The 16,343-nt window shown below is 43.2% G+C and overlaps 1 protein-coding gene across 9 annotated transcripts in view; it reads left to right on the plus strand.

Annotated features, from left to right (window-relative positions):
* Dlg3 (discs large MAGUK scaffold protein 3) overlaps positions 1-16,343 on the plus strand; it is a 52,216-nt gene that overhangs the window by 16,865 nt on the left and 19,008 nt on the right. For all 9 annotated transcript variants that reach the window (XM_034484910.2, XM_034484909.2, XM_076918655.1 and 6 more), the window contains one exon: positions 12,146-12,260. In XM_034484910.2, the coding sequence (XP_034340801.1) occupies positions 12,146-12,260 (115 nt within the window). The remainder of the gene's footprint in view (positions 1-12,145; positions 12,261-16,343) is intronic.

A 16,343-nucleotide genomic window follows, 5' to 3' on the forward strand; every position in this document is an offset into this window, starting at 1 on the left:
TAGACTGAAATTTCTTGTGCAAGTACACCCTGACTTTGCCCTGGTATACTGTTTGTCTGTTCAATGTATCTCCTTACTCAGATCCCTTAAGTTTTTTTATTCCTGGATATAAAAATATTAGATTTACATATAATTGCAAATTTAGAAAATACAAAGTCAAAAAGTTCAAATCAACTGACTGGTACATGCACATCTTTGTATATTTCTTTTCAAACCATATATATTTATATTTTATATATCATGCAATGTGTCTGTAGCTTTAAAAAGATTATTAGATTGAGGCAGTTTTTATATTCTTCTCCATTCTTTTAAACTACATCATGAATATTTTCCTAGGTCATTGTATATTATTTGAATAATAATATTATGTGTGTGCCATAATTCAGGTAACCATTCTTCTGTTAGTGGCTATGGATATTTAGGGTTTTTTCCCAAGATTTTGTTCTTCTAAAAATGCCTTAATGAATATTCTTGTACAGGTTTCTTTGAATCTATAATTATTTCCTGAGAATATGTTCCTTCAAATGGAATTATTCATTTAAAGGATATGAGCATGTTTAATGCTTTTGATGCATTTTTTTTTCAAATTAGCTTTTACCTCTGCTGGCAGTATAAGGTCCCCCCACCAAAAAAATTCTCACTAATGTGGAGTAATTTTATTTATTTTCATTCTTTTGGCAGTTTCTACATGCACAGAATGAGTCTCAACCTTTCCCACCTCCTAGCACTCTTTCCCTCCCCTTCCCTCCCCTGCTGAACCCTTTCATGTCCTTTTGCTTGTGAGCCCCCCACTGAGTTTAATTAGAGTTCCTTGCATGAACATGGGTGGGAGGTTATTTACTGGAGCATGGGCAACTTATCATCAATCACTACAGCATTAAAGCAAGTGACACCCCTTCCCCACCGTTAATTGGCAATAGCTCCTTGTGGGACTGTGGCTTCATGAGCCCTTCCCCCTTCCAGGATGAAAAGTTGTTGGCTCTCCCGATCTTGTGCTGCTCTTATGTAGATAAGCAGAATTGCAGTGAGTTTGGATGTGAAGTGGTCATGCCTCTTTTGCAGCATACCTCTCCATGTCCCAGCTCTTCCATTCTTTTCAACCCATCTTGATATACCTTGGAAGTGGGTTATGGTGCTGTCGCATTTAGGGATGAACTTTAACATCTCTTACACTCGCACGTCTATCAATTATGAGTCTCTTCATTAACCACCATCCAGTACAGTAAGAAGCTTTTCTGATGAAAGCTGAGCTCAGCACTGACTTAAGGACATAAACACGAGCGCTCCAAAGGCTGATTGAACACGTTGTTTATCCAGGAAAAAAGATAGGGCCTGTGATCTTTCCAGCCACCGGCTCTTGACCAGGTTTACAGTACTAAGTATGGATTCCCCATGTGGAGTAGGCCTCGAATCCACTCACAAAGTGTTAACTACCCTACAGTATTCATGGCATTATTGCACTAACAGGTACATCTTGTCAAGTTGGTCCTTATTGTGGCTTACAGGGTTCACAGCTGGGTTGAGACTGTTGATAACCTCTGGGTAGCATCCCAGATAGCAGCACCTTCTAGTACTATGAAAACCAGCCAGCTAGGAGGGAGTTACTAACTCAGCTCCAGCTTCATTTCTCCATGGCCTGTGACTAAAGTGTGTGGGATCTTCAGCCGTAGGACCTTACCATCCAGTTCTGGTGGGGAGCCAACAAGGCCAACAATCTGTATTGCTTTGGGGGCCTCTGGGGCCTCTGTGACCAACAACTTACAGGGTAGGGTGTTATCCCACAGTTGCCACTGGGGTTTTCTTTAATAATCTGTAGCTTCTAAGTTATGTTTGTATTTATGTGATAGAGACCATGGCTAAACATGAGGAAGAAAGAGTTTATCTCACAACTCACAGATCACACTCTTACCACTTAAGGGAAGTCAGGGCAGGAACCTGGTAGCAGGAATCTGGTGACAGGAACTTGAATCCGAGGCCTAAACAGGTTATTGGTTTGCACCGCCTGCTTTCATTCATATGCATATACGTGTGTGTATACATATATATGGGTGTACACACACACACACACACACACACACACACACACACACACACTGGATTTCTCTTTGTAGTCCTGACTGTCCTGAACTCAGTCTGTAGACCAGGCTGGTCTTGAACTCAGAGATCCTCCTGCTTGAGTGCTGGGATTAAAGGCTTCCACCACTGTCACCACCACCACCACCTTTCTTTTATATTTATCTTTTGTGTAAGAATCCCCAAAGGGGCCGGGCAGTGGTGGAGCACGCCTTTAATCCCAGCACTTGGGAGGCAGAGGCAGGCAGATTTCTGAGTTCGAGGCCAGCCTGGTCTACAGAGTGAGTTCCAGGACAGCCAAGGCTATACAGAGAAACCCTGTCTCGAAAAAACAAAACAAAAAAAAAAAAATTGAAAAAAAAAAGAATCCCCAAAGGGGTAGAAGAGGGCATCAGGCAGGTTCCTTGTACTGCAGTAACAGATGGTTGTCAGACGCTGGAGTGTGGGCTGGGGATTGAACCTAAGAGCAGTCAGTGCTCTTAGCCACTGAGCCATTGCTCCAGCCACCAGTTTGCTTTCATTTACATTCCTGGACCATCTGCCCAGGGCTAGCACCACCCACAATTGGCTCCTGAATCAATCATTAATTCAGAAAATGCCCCATAGGCTTGCCTGCAGGCCAGTCTTTTGGGGACATTTTCTCCATTGAGGTTCCCACCTCTCAAATGACTAACATGTCAAGTTGACAAACAAACAAAACACATCAAGATAGTTTCTATAAACACTTGAGAGGCAGAAGTATGCAAGTCTCTGAGTTAGAGGCCATCCTGGTCTAGGTAGTGGGTTGCTAGGCAGGAGGACAAAACAAAAAATAACCCGGGGCTTCAGGGAGAAACATCTCCTTGTGCAGTGCAGGATACCTCCTTCTGACTGTTTTTAAAATTATATTTTAATATGCTTATAAAATAGTATGTTCCTTATGGCTTTTGCATAATCCTTTGTGTTGGTTACCCACTTCCTACCCCTCTCCTACCACATCTTTCACCCTTGGCAGTCCCCTTTCCACTTTCCTATCACTTGGGTTCTATAATCCTCCCATCCCCGGCTTTAAGGTCTGGCCCACCTTCTCTTTCCTCTAATGGTTTTTTCTAACTTCCTAGCCTCTATGTGTACCCGGTGTACTTTATTAAAGATCCCCACACATTTGATACATACCAAATCTATTTGATGAATATTTTTTGTTAGTAATAGAATTGAGCCAAGCGTGATGGAGCAAACCTGTCATTCTAGCACTCAGGAGGTCCAAGGATGCCCTGAGCTACATAGCTAGATTATGACTCAAAACCAAGTGCTGAGGTTAAAGTGGGAGGTCACTTCCCTATCATGTATAAGGCCCTGGGTCTGGTCCCTAGCACTGGATGGAAGAAACAAAAGTACATGATAGACTTGAACATTTGTGTCTGTTTATTGGTTGTTATTATCCTGTGGTTGTGGTTATGTCTTTTTAAGACAAGTGAAATTCCTCTTGTAGTCTAGGTAGGCCTCAACCTCATTGTCCTTCCTAGTCTCCTGAATGCTAGGATTTATAGGTCGCACAGCCACACATGGGGGTATTATCTCTTGCACCCCTCCTGAAGTGCCTGTTTATAACCTTTCTTCATTCCCTGTTGTGGTACATTCAGCTATTGAAGGTTTAATATAGGTAAATTATTAGTTCTTTGTTAGATATATTGCAAAGGCTTTTGTAATTTGCTTTTTTGTTGTTTATTAATTATTTCACTGGTGAGAATCAAATCCCAAGGCCTCACATAAGCTAGGCAAACTCTTTACTACTGAGCTACACTCCTGGCTCTTTTTGTTTGAGACAGGAGATTGCTATGAAGACTGGGCAGACTTTGAACTCAACTATCCTCCTGCCTCAGCTCCTCATGTGCTGGGATTACAAATCAGCTTTCATTCCGTGTTTCTCAAGTTTTTGGTCTCTATTGAGAAATCTTGAAGGTCCTATCCTATCTTGAGGGAAAATAAATACCCAACTGTGTTTTCTTGTGGTTACTTAATGTTTTTGTTTCACATGTAAAGCCATTGACTTGAAGTCTTACTTTTATTATAAGCAAAATTATTTTATACCCTCATTATTTAAATTTGGGGTTTCTTACTCTCTTTTGTCATGGTTTACCTTGGACTATCTAATTATTTTACAAAAAGGTTACTTGAAAGCAACCACAGATATTTTAGCAACTATAAACTAGAGGAGAGGGGTCTTTCTCTAGGTCCCCTTTTCTCTGGTCTCCTTTTACAGAAATTTGACCCAAAAGAGATTGAGATGATACTGCAGTAAAGATTGTTGGAGAGTTTCTGATTCTGGAGAGAGTATTACTGTGAAGGGCACTTGAATCTGGATTGTTGACCTGGTAAAATATAGAAATTGGTTATATTAATTTAGATTGGCAAGCTTCATCATAAGCTGTGTGTATTTTGGTCATTATGAGGTAGCATCACCATTAAGTGTAGATGATTGTTCTGAGAATGTCTGTTTGGTACTAAGACTACAGTAAAAGTAGAATTCTGCCTTCATTCTCAGGCTTTCTGCAAGAGAAGACCTGCCTTGGGTGACCTTTCCATATACTTTGACTTGTGGGTTAAGGAAGCTAAACACTTGGTAATCTTTCATTGGAGCATGCTATGTGAAATTTCCTTTGAAGTAGGGAGAAGGCCCTGTTTGAAGCTTTTCCCCACTCTGACTACCTGATGGATGTGAAAGCAAGGTACTTTTGTACTCAACAGACCAGGTGGCTGAGTGTAATAAAGCCTTGAGTGAGCATAGCACTTTCACCCAAACAGCCAGCTCTTCCTACATCCTCACTTCTTGGGGAAACAGACAGATTCATTTTCTCTCTCTCTCTCTCTCTCTCTCTCTCTCTCTCTCTCTCACACACACACACACACACATACACACACACACACACACACACACACTCACCAACATCAATACTATCAACACCAACAATAAACCCGCACACAGTCTCTGTAGGGAAGACTGGAATTTTTATAGCATGTTTACCAAGTGTACTTGTTTTCTGTTTTGTTCTCAGCAACCTTCACAATGCTCTCCAGAGCCTTGGCTGAGTGTGTGTTGCCGAGGAAGTACATTGTGACAGTTCAGGAACCAGAACAGGTTTCTGTTTTGGGTTAGTCATAATTTCGAGTCATTGTGCTAAGGGTAGAGCTGGAATTATTTTTCCTTAAGCAATATTTGTCCATATGGAAGCTATTTGTCAATTCTGCTGGCTTACATACCCTTGAGATTTTTTTTTTTTGCAATTTATATATTTAGTTTTTTTTAAATGCAAAGAGTTTGAGGTTACTTGTAGATTTTAAAATTTTGTTAAATTAAATTACACTATCCTAGGTTTGATTCCTCATGAACCTCATTGATTTTCTTAAAATCATAGTGTTATAATTAGAATAGTCTTTCAAAATTGTTTAGCTTTAGAGATGTTGGATTCTTGAAGTAGTGGGCCCATAATGAGAAAGTAATCCAAGTTTTCTTAATTGTATAGAGGCAAGTCGTGGCTCCAAGAAATGTACTTTTTGGCAATTCATGTATGCTGTACTTAGAGGTTTCTTGTTGCTGTTGTTTTGAGGCATGTATCATTGTAGCCCAGGCTGGCCTGGAACTCACTTGTAGCCCAGGCTAGCCTTGACATTGAGGCAATCCTGTATCTTGACCTCCTGAGTGCTAGGCTAGATGTGTGCCACCATGTCTGGCTTGCTAATAGGTATCTTGATTGACTTCTTTAGGTCTATCTAGCCTTTCATTTTGAAGACTTGAAGAGCTGTAGCATTCCCATTAAGTGCTTGTAATTCACACAACCCCAAAGGTTCATACTCCAAAGGCAACATTAGAAGGCTGAAACAATTTACACTCATCAGAATCTGTGCCTCTCTGTGGAGCTTGTAACTTTATTTCCACCAGTGCTCTGTAATTTTTCACAATTGGTGATTCCTTAAAGCCTTGGGGGCAGCTCAGCAATGGCAAAGGGAAACTGTGTGAGTTTGAGATCTGAGCGGCTGCACTTGCATAAGAACAGATGAGCTTTTCCGGTAGCTGTTGACTCATTCGGAACAGGAGCTAGGTAGGATTCAGCCATGTCTTCCCGACTCAGCGTTTTGTGGGACCTCAAGGTCAGAAAGTTCATATTCTTTCTCCCTTTCTTCTTCCTTCTCTTCTTCCTTCTCTTTCCTCCCCCCTCTCCTTCCTGTGGACTTGAATGCCACTTCTCCCAGGGAGAACTTTGTTGATCTATCTCCCCAAGTAGATTGGGTCATTCTGTCTGAATCTCCCTTACTATTTTATTCACTGCAGTTTTAATGATTGTAATTGAAATCATAATTAATAGTTGTTTGTTGCCGGCAGTGGTGGCACATGCCTTTAATTCCAGCACTTGGGAGGCAGAGGCAGGCGGATTTCTGAGTTCGAGGCCAGCCAGCCTGGTCTACAGAGTGAGCTCCAGGACAGCCAGGGCTACACAGAGAAACCCTGTCTCAAAAAACCAAAAAAATAGTTGTTTGTTGATATGATTGCAATTTATAGAGACTGTTTTGATTACTGGTATATTCTCAACAACTAACACAGTGACTGGTATGCAGTAGACACGTGGTAAATACTTGAATAAGTATATGAATGGATAAAACTTATACAGTGATGAAGGAATGGTGTTGAAGGGCCCAAAGAATGTGTGGCTTCAGGCAGTGAAAATCAATGCAGGAGCAGGGCATAACAGATGTGAATGAACTGTGTTCAAGTCCCAGACCAGGGAGTTCGAGAGCATTGAGGATTGAGAAACAGGTAGATAATATGCAGGAATGGTGAAGCAGTCCTTGAATGCTTCCTTCAGATTTCACGTAAGATTCTTTAGTTGCTGTGATAAAAGTACATATCTCGATGGGATGGGGAAGCCTAGAAACTGGAGTGTTATGGTGGTCAAATAAGGATCTGAAGACCAGTTACCACAATAGAGCAGTGGCCTAGAGGAAAAGAGATGACACAGTGTGACCTAAGTCATGGCAGAGGCAATGTGACCTAAGTCATGGCTGGGGGGCAGAGATAAAACATTATGACACTAGTGTCATAGCACATACTTGTAGTTCCAGCTATTCAGGAGGTTGAGGCTGGAGGATCTTTTGAAGCCTGGATTTTCAGTAGGCCTGGGCAACAGAGACTAGTCTTTTAAAAACTAAAATAGTGAAGAGAAAACAAGAAGTTAAATCAACTAAAAAGCAATAGCTGTGAAATTGAGAGATGGAGTGAGGTCAAGGAGAAAGATCAAAACTTGAAACATACTGGCTGTGCACGGAAAAGTGGGGTGTTGTCATAGTAAGGGGACATTTTAGTGTAAGGAAGGGAAGGCTTGGGTTTCAGGTAAGAGATGGTACAGTGGGTGGTCAAAGCTAGTCCTAGATACTTACAAAGGTAGGTAGACCATCTTATAGGTAGTAGTTGAAATGGACTTAATAGGACCTGGAAGGAGAGGGAAGCCTGTGACCTGGATCCTAATGCAGAGTACCAGCAACTCCACTCGCTAGTAGAGCAGCCCTTTGCATTACTGTGCAGAGAACATTACCTCTCCTTTCTGTCTTATCCTTTCCATACTTCATCTTAACCTAAAGGCCAGGAAGTGGTTGTCTGTTCCAGAGGAAAATCTTACATTACTTTTGCATAACTGAAAGGCTCATTAAAGTCTAGTCCCCAAACAAAAGGTTTCCCAAACAAAAGATCAGTCAGTCTGTCCTCAAAAGGAAAATTTGCCTCTACTTCTACAGAAACCAAAAAGCTTCTGGAAGCTTCCAAATATCGTTTTATCTTTATAATCAGAAGGTTTCTAAATGCAGGAGTTTCATATAGTAATGACAATGAAAAGTTTGCTTTTTTTATGGTGCTGAGATAAAGCTCAGGGTCACATGCATGACAGGTAAGTGTGCTACCACTGTTATTGTATCCTCCCTCAACTCTGTAATGATTCGAGGGAGCATCCATTGTGCATTTGACTCTGTACTTTCACATTTAGAAATCTATGCTTCAGACAGATTCATATACTTATACAATGCAGCATTGATTGAACATTAAAAAAAGGTCAGCTGCGTGTGTTGATATACACCTATAATCCTAACACTCCAGACTCTGAGAGGCAGAATCGCCATGAATTGAAGCCCAGCCTGGGCTATACAGGAAGTGAATGCTAGGTTGTCCTAGTTATATAGCAAGAGCCCCATCTCAATGAGCAAATGATTTAAATGTACACTGACTAGGAAGGATATGACTGAATAAGATACAGTATGTCCTCTCTAATATGCAGTACTCTGTGGCCATTAATATGTACGTGGTCTTTATTTGTATGCTTATGTGAATGGGTTTCTATGACATTAGAGAATGAAAACAAGGATGTGTGTGAATCTGTCTGAGCTGTGAATACATGGATATGTATGGAGGGAAGCCTAGAAAGACACATGAAGAATACTAGCAGTGATTGTTTCCAAATAGTAGAAGAAAGAAACCAGACAGAAATTTCTAAATTAGAAACTGGAAACAGTTTTTTTGAAGTCAGGTGCTGGACTTGTGGCTGAGTGGTAGAGGGCCTGTCTAGCATGCTTGAAGTCCTGGGTTTGAGCACCACTACTGCAAATTTTTAAAAATAAATCATGTGTTACTATTGTGGGTTTTTTTGCAGTTGAAAAGGCATTTATTGGAAGTGAAGAAGCACATATATGTAACAGACAAAGCAGGGTGAGAACTCAGAAAGCTGAAAAATGCCACTGTTGTAGCTTTTGAAAGCCTTCTCAGGCACATTTGGCAATGGCCTCTTTTGTGTTGTCCTTTTTGTGGATTTGGGATTGTATTATCAAATTTGGGGGCAGGAGGAGCATGCCATCCTTCTTGCCCTGCCTTCCATTGGAAACTTTTTGCAGGGTCATTGCCTTGCCATTTCTTAAAACCAAACTGACTTCTCTTAAGTCCAGACCAGCGGGTTCCAACTTGATGGGGCATCACGGTTACTTAATGCATTTTGAAGACAGATTTCCGGGCTCTGCTCCATTCAGTGGCTAATGATATAGTGTATCAGGGGCAGGGTAGGGGTGCTTCCCAGAATTCTGATCTTAAGGCACACTATGGTCCCTGAGAAATCCTCTTTCTGTACTGGCTTCTACTTGTGCATCTCTGGCTTCTTTCTCCCTGTGTGATTAGCATTGGTAAAAGGGAAGGAGGAAGCAGAACATGACTCATCGTGGATATCTTTGTGGGTCACAAATGGTTGGGTTTATCTGAATGGGAGAATGAATAAAGCGCAGTTTAATAGACTTGAGATTTTAGAATATGTGGTGCTTCTTGAAAGTAGCCTATTTGAAGTGGGGCCCTCTCAGAAGGAAGGCTGTTCAAGTAGCTTCCTACGCAGTGACTTGGGCCTAAGAGATGCCCTCCAAATAATGGCTGCTTTACTGGTAAGTGGATGGAAAGAAAAAATCTTGGGAAGTCTTAGAATTTAGCTGTTTTATAAGTGAAGCTTTTGTCTTGGGGAAATATTTAACAATATTAAGAGTCACTGTCTTAAGTCCATTCCACATACATTATTGTTGGAATGACTTCATCTTTGTTCTATATAAAGTATGTTAACCAGTTCAGGATGTAGCTTACTGGTAAAGGGCTTGTCTGGGCCTCTGTTCCCTCCCTAGCATTGTGGATCTAATAACTGGGTGACCAGTGGGGATTCTTAACGTCCTAAAATGGTGTTGAGGAACCTCAGTTGCTCCCAACAGTTAACCCCTGGAACTAAAGCATCAGCTCTCCTGGAACTGCAGTTATGGACAGTTGTGAGCTGCCATGTGAGTGCTGGGAATTGAACTAGGGTCCTCTGCAAGAACAGCTAGTGCTCTTAACCATTGAGCCATCTCTTCAGCCCCATGATACATCTTTATTACCTTTGGAAATCCTCTGTGAAGTTGATGGCCATCAGTTAAATAAATCATTTGCTGTATTAGCTTGATAACAGATGCTTCCGTTTGGACAGAGTTTTCCTCAACAATCACTTAGCACAGGGTACTCTGGGTCTAGTGGTCAGTAGATAAGTATCCAGCTAGAAGCCAGAAACTGATAAGGCGTGAAACTCTGGGGGGTTCATCTGAATAAGAAAAATGAATAATGCAGTCCAAGGAACTTGAAAACCAATAACAGATTCCTCAGAGCAGCGACTTCCCTTCCCTTTCTTATTTTAATTGGGTCCCCTGGCTCAGAATTATCAACCTTGGATATGAGTTTTGAGGAAATGTTGGCTTGGTGGTTGTTTTTAAAGGATTTTTTTTCCTGTCTTTTCTTTTCTTTTTTTGAGAAACATAGTTACTAAGCAACCGCTGTGGCCTGCTGCTGTTCTGTTAGAGTTCAGTGGGCAGGGTCACCTCCAAAGAAGGCAATGCATAGACAAGAGCAAAACCCTTGCAGATAGATTGAATATCAGTCGTTGTTGTTCTGAGTTTGGGGACTGTGTTGTTTTAGTAAGGCAGGGTCTTGGGCTGTCCTCCAGGCTGGCCTGGAATCTATGACTCTTCTGCTCTAGCCTTCTGGGTGCTGTGGTTACTGGTATGAGCCACTGTGCTAGACTTATCCAGGTTCTGTGGACAGTTCTTTGATTCATCATCACCAAGGAAGTACTGGTCAAATCTCTTGCCTGCATGGTTCTTCCCTGAGCTAGAAGGGAGGGCCTGGAAGGAAGGAGCAAGAAATGATCCCTGATTCAGGGGTTAGAGGCCAAGCCCTGAGGTGAGGCAAGTATCCTGTCTCTCTGAGCAGCCCAAGGCTTCTATGACAAATCGGTTACCACCCATTACATTTAGATTAGGACAGCTTATTTATATTGATGTGTTGCCTTGTAAGTCTCAGAACAGGCACAATGTCCAGCTGCCGTGTCCTGTCCCCCACCCCCACCCCGCCACCATTTAATAGGTGAGTCAGTGAGTCAACTGCTTCCTCCAGGATTGAAGGGACAGGGAGTAAGTAATGAGGACAAATCTCAGTACCACTCAGTGCGTGATGAATGAAAGAACATGTGAATTTAACCGCTTGGCTCCATTGATACAGTGAAGAAAAAGGAAGTCTGAGAGGAGGGGATTTATGTGACTTTTAACTCCACCTGGTCCTCACCTTGGCTTCTTCGCATTTCCCTTTTCACCCAGCTGAAGGTCAGGTTGCTTTACCCAGGGAGCTGAGGGAGTGGAGGGGGAGGGCAGGTGTTGGAGCAGGTGTTGTGTTTTCTCCCACAGAGTCACACTGACTAGGTGGGGTTGCTTCTTGCCAGCCCCACTATGGTGCATAAAAATGCTTTTGTGAAAAATTTCCGCTGCAAGTGTTTTTAAGCAGTTGCTCAACCTTTAACCTTCAGTATAAAATTTGACTGCCTTTAAAGTCAGCTTGTCACTGGTCTGCCTTGTTTTCTGACATTTCTTTATGGAATGCCTCTCAGTATATATACCCCATTTTCACAAAGCAGTTATAGACCTGAAAATGTGTAAGGAGAGCTCTAGATTTAATGCTGGACAAGTGGTTGCAGCTTATTTCTTTTTAGACTTTGTACTGGGATCTACTATAGCTCCACTAAACCAGTCATCCTGGGCAAACCGTCCTCCTTACCTAACCGCGATTGAATAGCCTCTGGTCCTTTCCAGCCCCCCCTGCCCGGTGTCTCAGGGCCATCTGTTCTCCACACTCAGCTTTTTGGGAAAGTCTCCTTGCCCATCTGCTCTCCTTGGGCCTTAGTGCCTGCTCTAAAGATTTATAAAGGCTGCCCTGGGACCTCTTTGCAGTTGTTAGTTTTTAAGGATCAATGAGATGTTGAAGCAGATAAGCTGTTTCCAATTGACGTGCCCAAATGCAACTCTTTTTTGTTTCTAGGTGCTTTTCCCCCTTCTTGGTGGGGAGGGTTGGTCTGTCTTTCTCAACTTGGGGGAGGGACTCTGCTTATCAAAGCAAAGAATCCACCTCCCGGCTGCTTTGAAGCCAAGTGTCCTCCTGACTTTTTGGCCGAGGGTGTGCTGGCCCAGGGAGCTCCTTGGGTTCATTCTTTTCCCCTTGTCTCCCTGACAGAGTACAGTCGCTTTGAATCCAAGATACATGACTTGCGAGAACAAATGATGAACAGCAGCATGAGTTCTGGGTCTGGGTCTCTCCGAACCAGTGAGAAGCGGTCCTTGTATGTCAGGTAAGCCGCCCTCTGAGCACCAGCCGAACCATTCTTGTCTAACTGGTAGGGTGGGGATTGTGTACTCCCTGCACTAAACCAACACTTTGTACTGTACCTTGTGCTCACAGAGTGGATTTTATGGTCAGTATCTCCTCCCTTTTGTGAACTGCTTTCTTCCTTTTCACTCACAAATGAGTCAGTCTGGGAACTGTTCAGTTTGCTCTAATTGTAAGACTATTAGGTGATTGTTGCTAGTTGGCATTCTAATAACACTTGAAAATTTAAAGTATGTTACTTGCAATCTGTGCTTTGAGGGGAAAAGTATCTCCTTCCACATATGCATGATAGATATGAGGATTTGTGTTTAAGCACATCAGTTATCACAGTGTCCTGGTACAGGGCCTCTTAAGAAACCCATGAGCTGGCAGTTTGCTGCATTCTGGATGTTTTGCTATATATGTTCCTGTCCCCGTCTCTCCACCTGAGGCATGTGATGCATAGGACAAGATGGCGTATGAACCCTAAGAAGGGAAAGGCAGGGACAGCTTATTGTTGAAAGGTATGTAATGGCATTGTTGTCAAAGACTGAGCTTTTGACCCTTAAAGGGTCAAAGTATGAAAGCTCCAGTTAGCAGACTGATAAGGGAACACTGGTCTTAGAATTAGGGGTAGTTTCCTTCTTCCTGCCATGCTCTTGAGCACCAACAGTCTGATCACCAGTACTCTAAGGTCAGCTGCCTTACAGAAAGGTGGTGGGATCACTCCCCAGAGCCAGTAGTCTTCCCTGGCTTATTTCACTGCTTGAACATTTTATGGTGGCCTCTGATACTTGCTGGAGGCGGGAAGGAGAGGCCAGTTGCCTGGTAACGTGACAATTACTGTGTCCTTGGGGTGTGAAATGACGGTAGCTAACTGATGTCAATGCTAATTGCAGCTCTCACGTGCTCGCTTTTCTTTTTCCACAGTTAGTTGTCAGTGACCCCGCTGCACAGGGAAACAGCCTAGGGAGCACTCTGTGCATCTAAGGCCCACTAGACTCTTTTGAGTTCTTTTCTAAAGTGAACCCTGCACTCTACTCTTTGTGGGTGGAGAATGTTTGCTGCATTCACTTCCTGCTGGCAGCACAGAAGGGGAGAGAGGCTTGGCAAGGCCCAGCCATCTTTCCAGTCTCCTTTCTGGAGAAGAAAGGCCGGTTGGTGGTCACTAAAGTTCTTGCTTAGGATCTACAACATGGGCAGTGGGTCTCTGATGTGGGGGAACCATCATGTACTGTCACCCCCAAAAGTGGGTAATATTTATGTGATTTGGTCAGGATTGTTCCGTTCCATGCTTCCAGCCCCCGCAGATGTGGCACTTCAGTGTGCGTGGGAAGCTCTCTTTAGGCAAGACAGTTCCTTCAGAGAGCTTTATTTTTAGATCTCTCCTCTCCGCCTAGCCTCTGCTAGTGCTGTCCCTGCCTGGGTAGAGGAACCGGGCTGGCTCTTGATGTGGCTCAGGCAAGGTGTCCACTCACCTGGATTCTGAGAAGGAAGGGAAAGACCATGACTCTCTTTCTAGTCAATCAGTTTTATATAATCCGCTCCTAACCTTGGCTAGATAACTTTGTCCTCTGACGAAAGTAGATATGGTTTAGAATAGGAACTGTTTGTGATCACTAGAGGCAATCAGGGGAAATGATGTTTTATGGCGATAGCTGGGAGTGGGAGCCCTTTCCTGGGTTAACCCCCTGCCCTGCTCTCTGTAGCCCAATATAGTCTTTGAGCTTATGATCCTCTTTTCTCAGCTTTTTGAGTAGTAGGGATTACAGACCTTCACAGCTAGTTTCAGCTTGTTTCTTACATTCTTAAAAAGAAAAAAAAATCCATTGATACCAATAGTTCCCTAAACTATTACCTCCTCTCTTTCTCTGAATTCTGTGGCAGGAAACACTAGTTCCCTAAAAGACTACTCTGACTGTAGAAAAACAAGTCCTTTAGTGAAACTGGGCAAATACAGGCATCAGTAGGGGAAAATGGGCTTCTTTTTTGTGAGTATTGTACTCAACAACTCTATGCCTTCATACCTGTGTGTGTATATGCATGCATATGCATGTATGGGGGTGGTGACACCTAGGCAGACTGCCTGTAAGCCCAGGATTTCTCATTGCCTCTGTTTCCCCATTACTGGGATTGCAAGCAGGCCTGTACCATCCATCATGCCTAGCGTTTTTGTGCAGGCACTAGGGATTGAACTCAGGTCCTCATGTTTGCCCAGCAAGTACTTGTCTGACTGAGCTGTGTCCCCACCCCCATGAACGAGATTCTTCACTGTTTTTAGTGTCCAGCAAACACTGTCTTGGGCAGTCGGCAGTGTTGCCGCCTAGAAATGTGAAATATTTGCAGAAGCTTAGCCTCCTAACATTCAGGCTGGGTAATTTTGGAGTCATGTACTCCCCGCCACCACTTCTTCCAGTCACTTCTTCTGTGGCTTCACATGTTGTGAGCAACAACTTTTCAGCCTGGTGACATGATTCCTGAGCAGCCCAAGAAGCTAGAGGAGCCTTTGGCAGAGATCAGCAGTGACCTAGTGGCCACCATATTTGATGATTGGTTCACTGGTTCCTCCACACCAGTCTGACCTCCTCATCACCTGTGTTTCTAAGGCATTTGCTTGCTGCTTTAAAGGCTCTGTGTGCCTTGCTAACTGTCCTAAACACCTCCTTAGCTTCGGGCCTGGGTTGGCAATACCATTGCTTTTCAGAGCTTTACATCATACTGTTGTACAAATGACAGCCTCAAACCTGCATATCAACAACCTGATTGACATGTGCAGAAAATAAAGCTGCTCACCTCATGCCTCTGACAAGGGGCATCTTCAAACTGGTCTCCTTCCCTCCTTTTAGCGTTCCTTAAGTTAATTTCCTTACCTTGTCATGTGGGAAAGGGATTAGATTTGTTCTGTCACCCAAGGCATATTTCATTCAATGTAAGGATGAAAGTGCTCATAATAAAAAGTCTGAAATGGAATGGACTGCCTGCCTCTTGAGAAGATACTTGAGTTTTTGGTCACTGAAGGGGTCAAACAAGAGCCTGGGTGACTTTTTTGCTCTGGGTGTTGTAGAGGTAGAGCTAAAGCACTATTCTGGGCCTGTTGTGCTCTGAAGCTTTTAGTAGACTGCTGGCATCTTCAGCTTAAAGGGAACCCAAGGTCACCATGCATCATGGCCTTTATTATTCTCTTTAAATGGTTTTTAAAATCCTTTAAATAATGGTACATCATGATCCCATTTTTGCATATGAGAAAACTGAGGCTGGAATGAGACAGCCAGGAAACTCCCAAACTGGAATGTGAACTGAGTTGCATTGACCTTTAATGAAGTGTAATTCATTCAGTGTCCCCTACTCCCTGACTGATGGGATTAGCTGGAGTGCTGGTAAAAAAAAAAAAAAAAATCTCTAGCTACCTCTTCTAGTGCTTCAGGTCACTGTGTATAGTGATTTTTTTTCTTTTTTGGTTATTGCATTGTTGCTACTGTTTGGTCAGTTGATAGTTCCCCCTCTGCCCCCCAGCACTTGGGATTGATTGAGCCTAGGGCCTCAGACATGCTACCATTAGGCTAGATCCTCAGCCCTCTTCTTTCTTTCTTTTTTCTTTTGAGACAGAATCTCACTGTGTGACCCAGGCTGACTTCAATCCTGAGCTCCTCCCACCCCAGCATCTCAAGTAGCTGGGATTACAGGCCTATGCCAGCGGGTCTGGTACAAAATGTGTTTTTAACAGTCAGAATGCTCAAGAATGGCCACTTTATACCGTGATTGACACTTATTTTTACATCAGTGGAGCAACTAAACATTATGTTTCCTGTTCTGTGGAAGGCAGTAGTGCAGAACTAATAACTTGAGCCTGCTTGCTGGGATAGATTCAGGGAAGTAGTGGTCTGGTGCCTGTCCTCCTGCAGCTGACTTTTACCCAGAGGGTGATGTGGCTGCTGCAGTCAGTATAGGTTTCAGTTTTGCTATTTTCTCCCCTCCCCTCCCCTCCCATCTCCTCCCCTCCCCTCCCTCTCTTCTTCCCTCCCTCTCCTCTCCCCTCCCCTCCCTCTCTTCTCCCCTCCTCTCCCCT

This window comes from Arvicanthis niloticus, chromosome X, assembly GCF_011762505.2.
Source record: "Arvicanthis niloticus isolate mArvNil1 chromosome X, mArvNil1.pat.X, whole genome shotgun sequence".
NCBI classification, from domain to species: Eukaryota; Metazoa; Chordata; class Mammalia; order Rodentia; family Muridae; genus Arvicanthis; species Arvicanthis niloticus.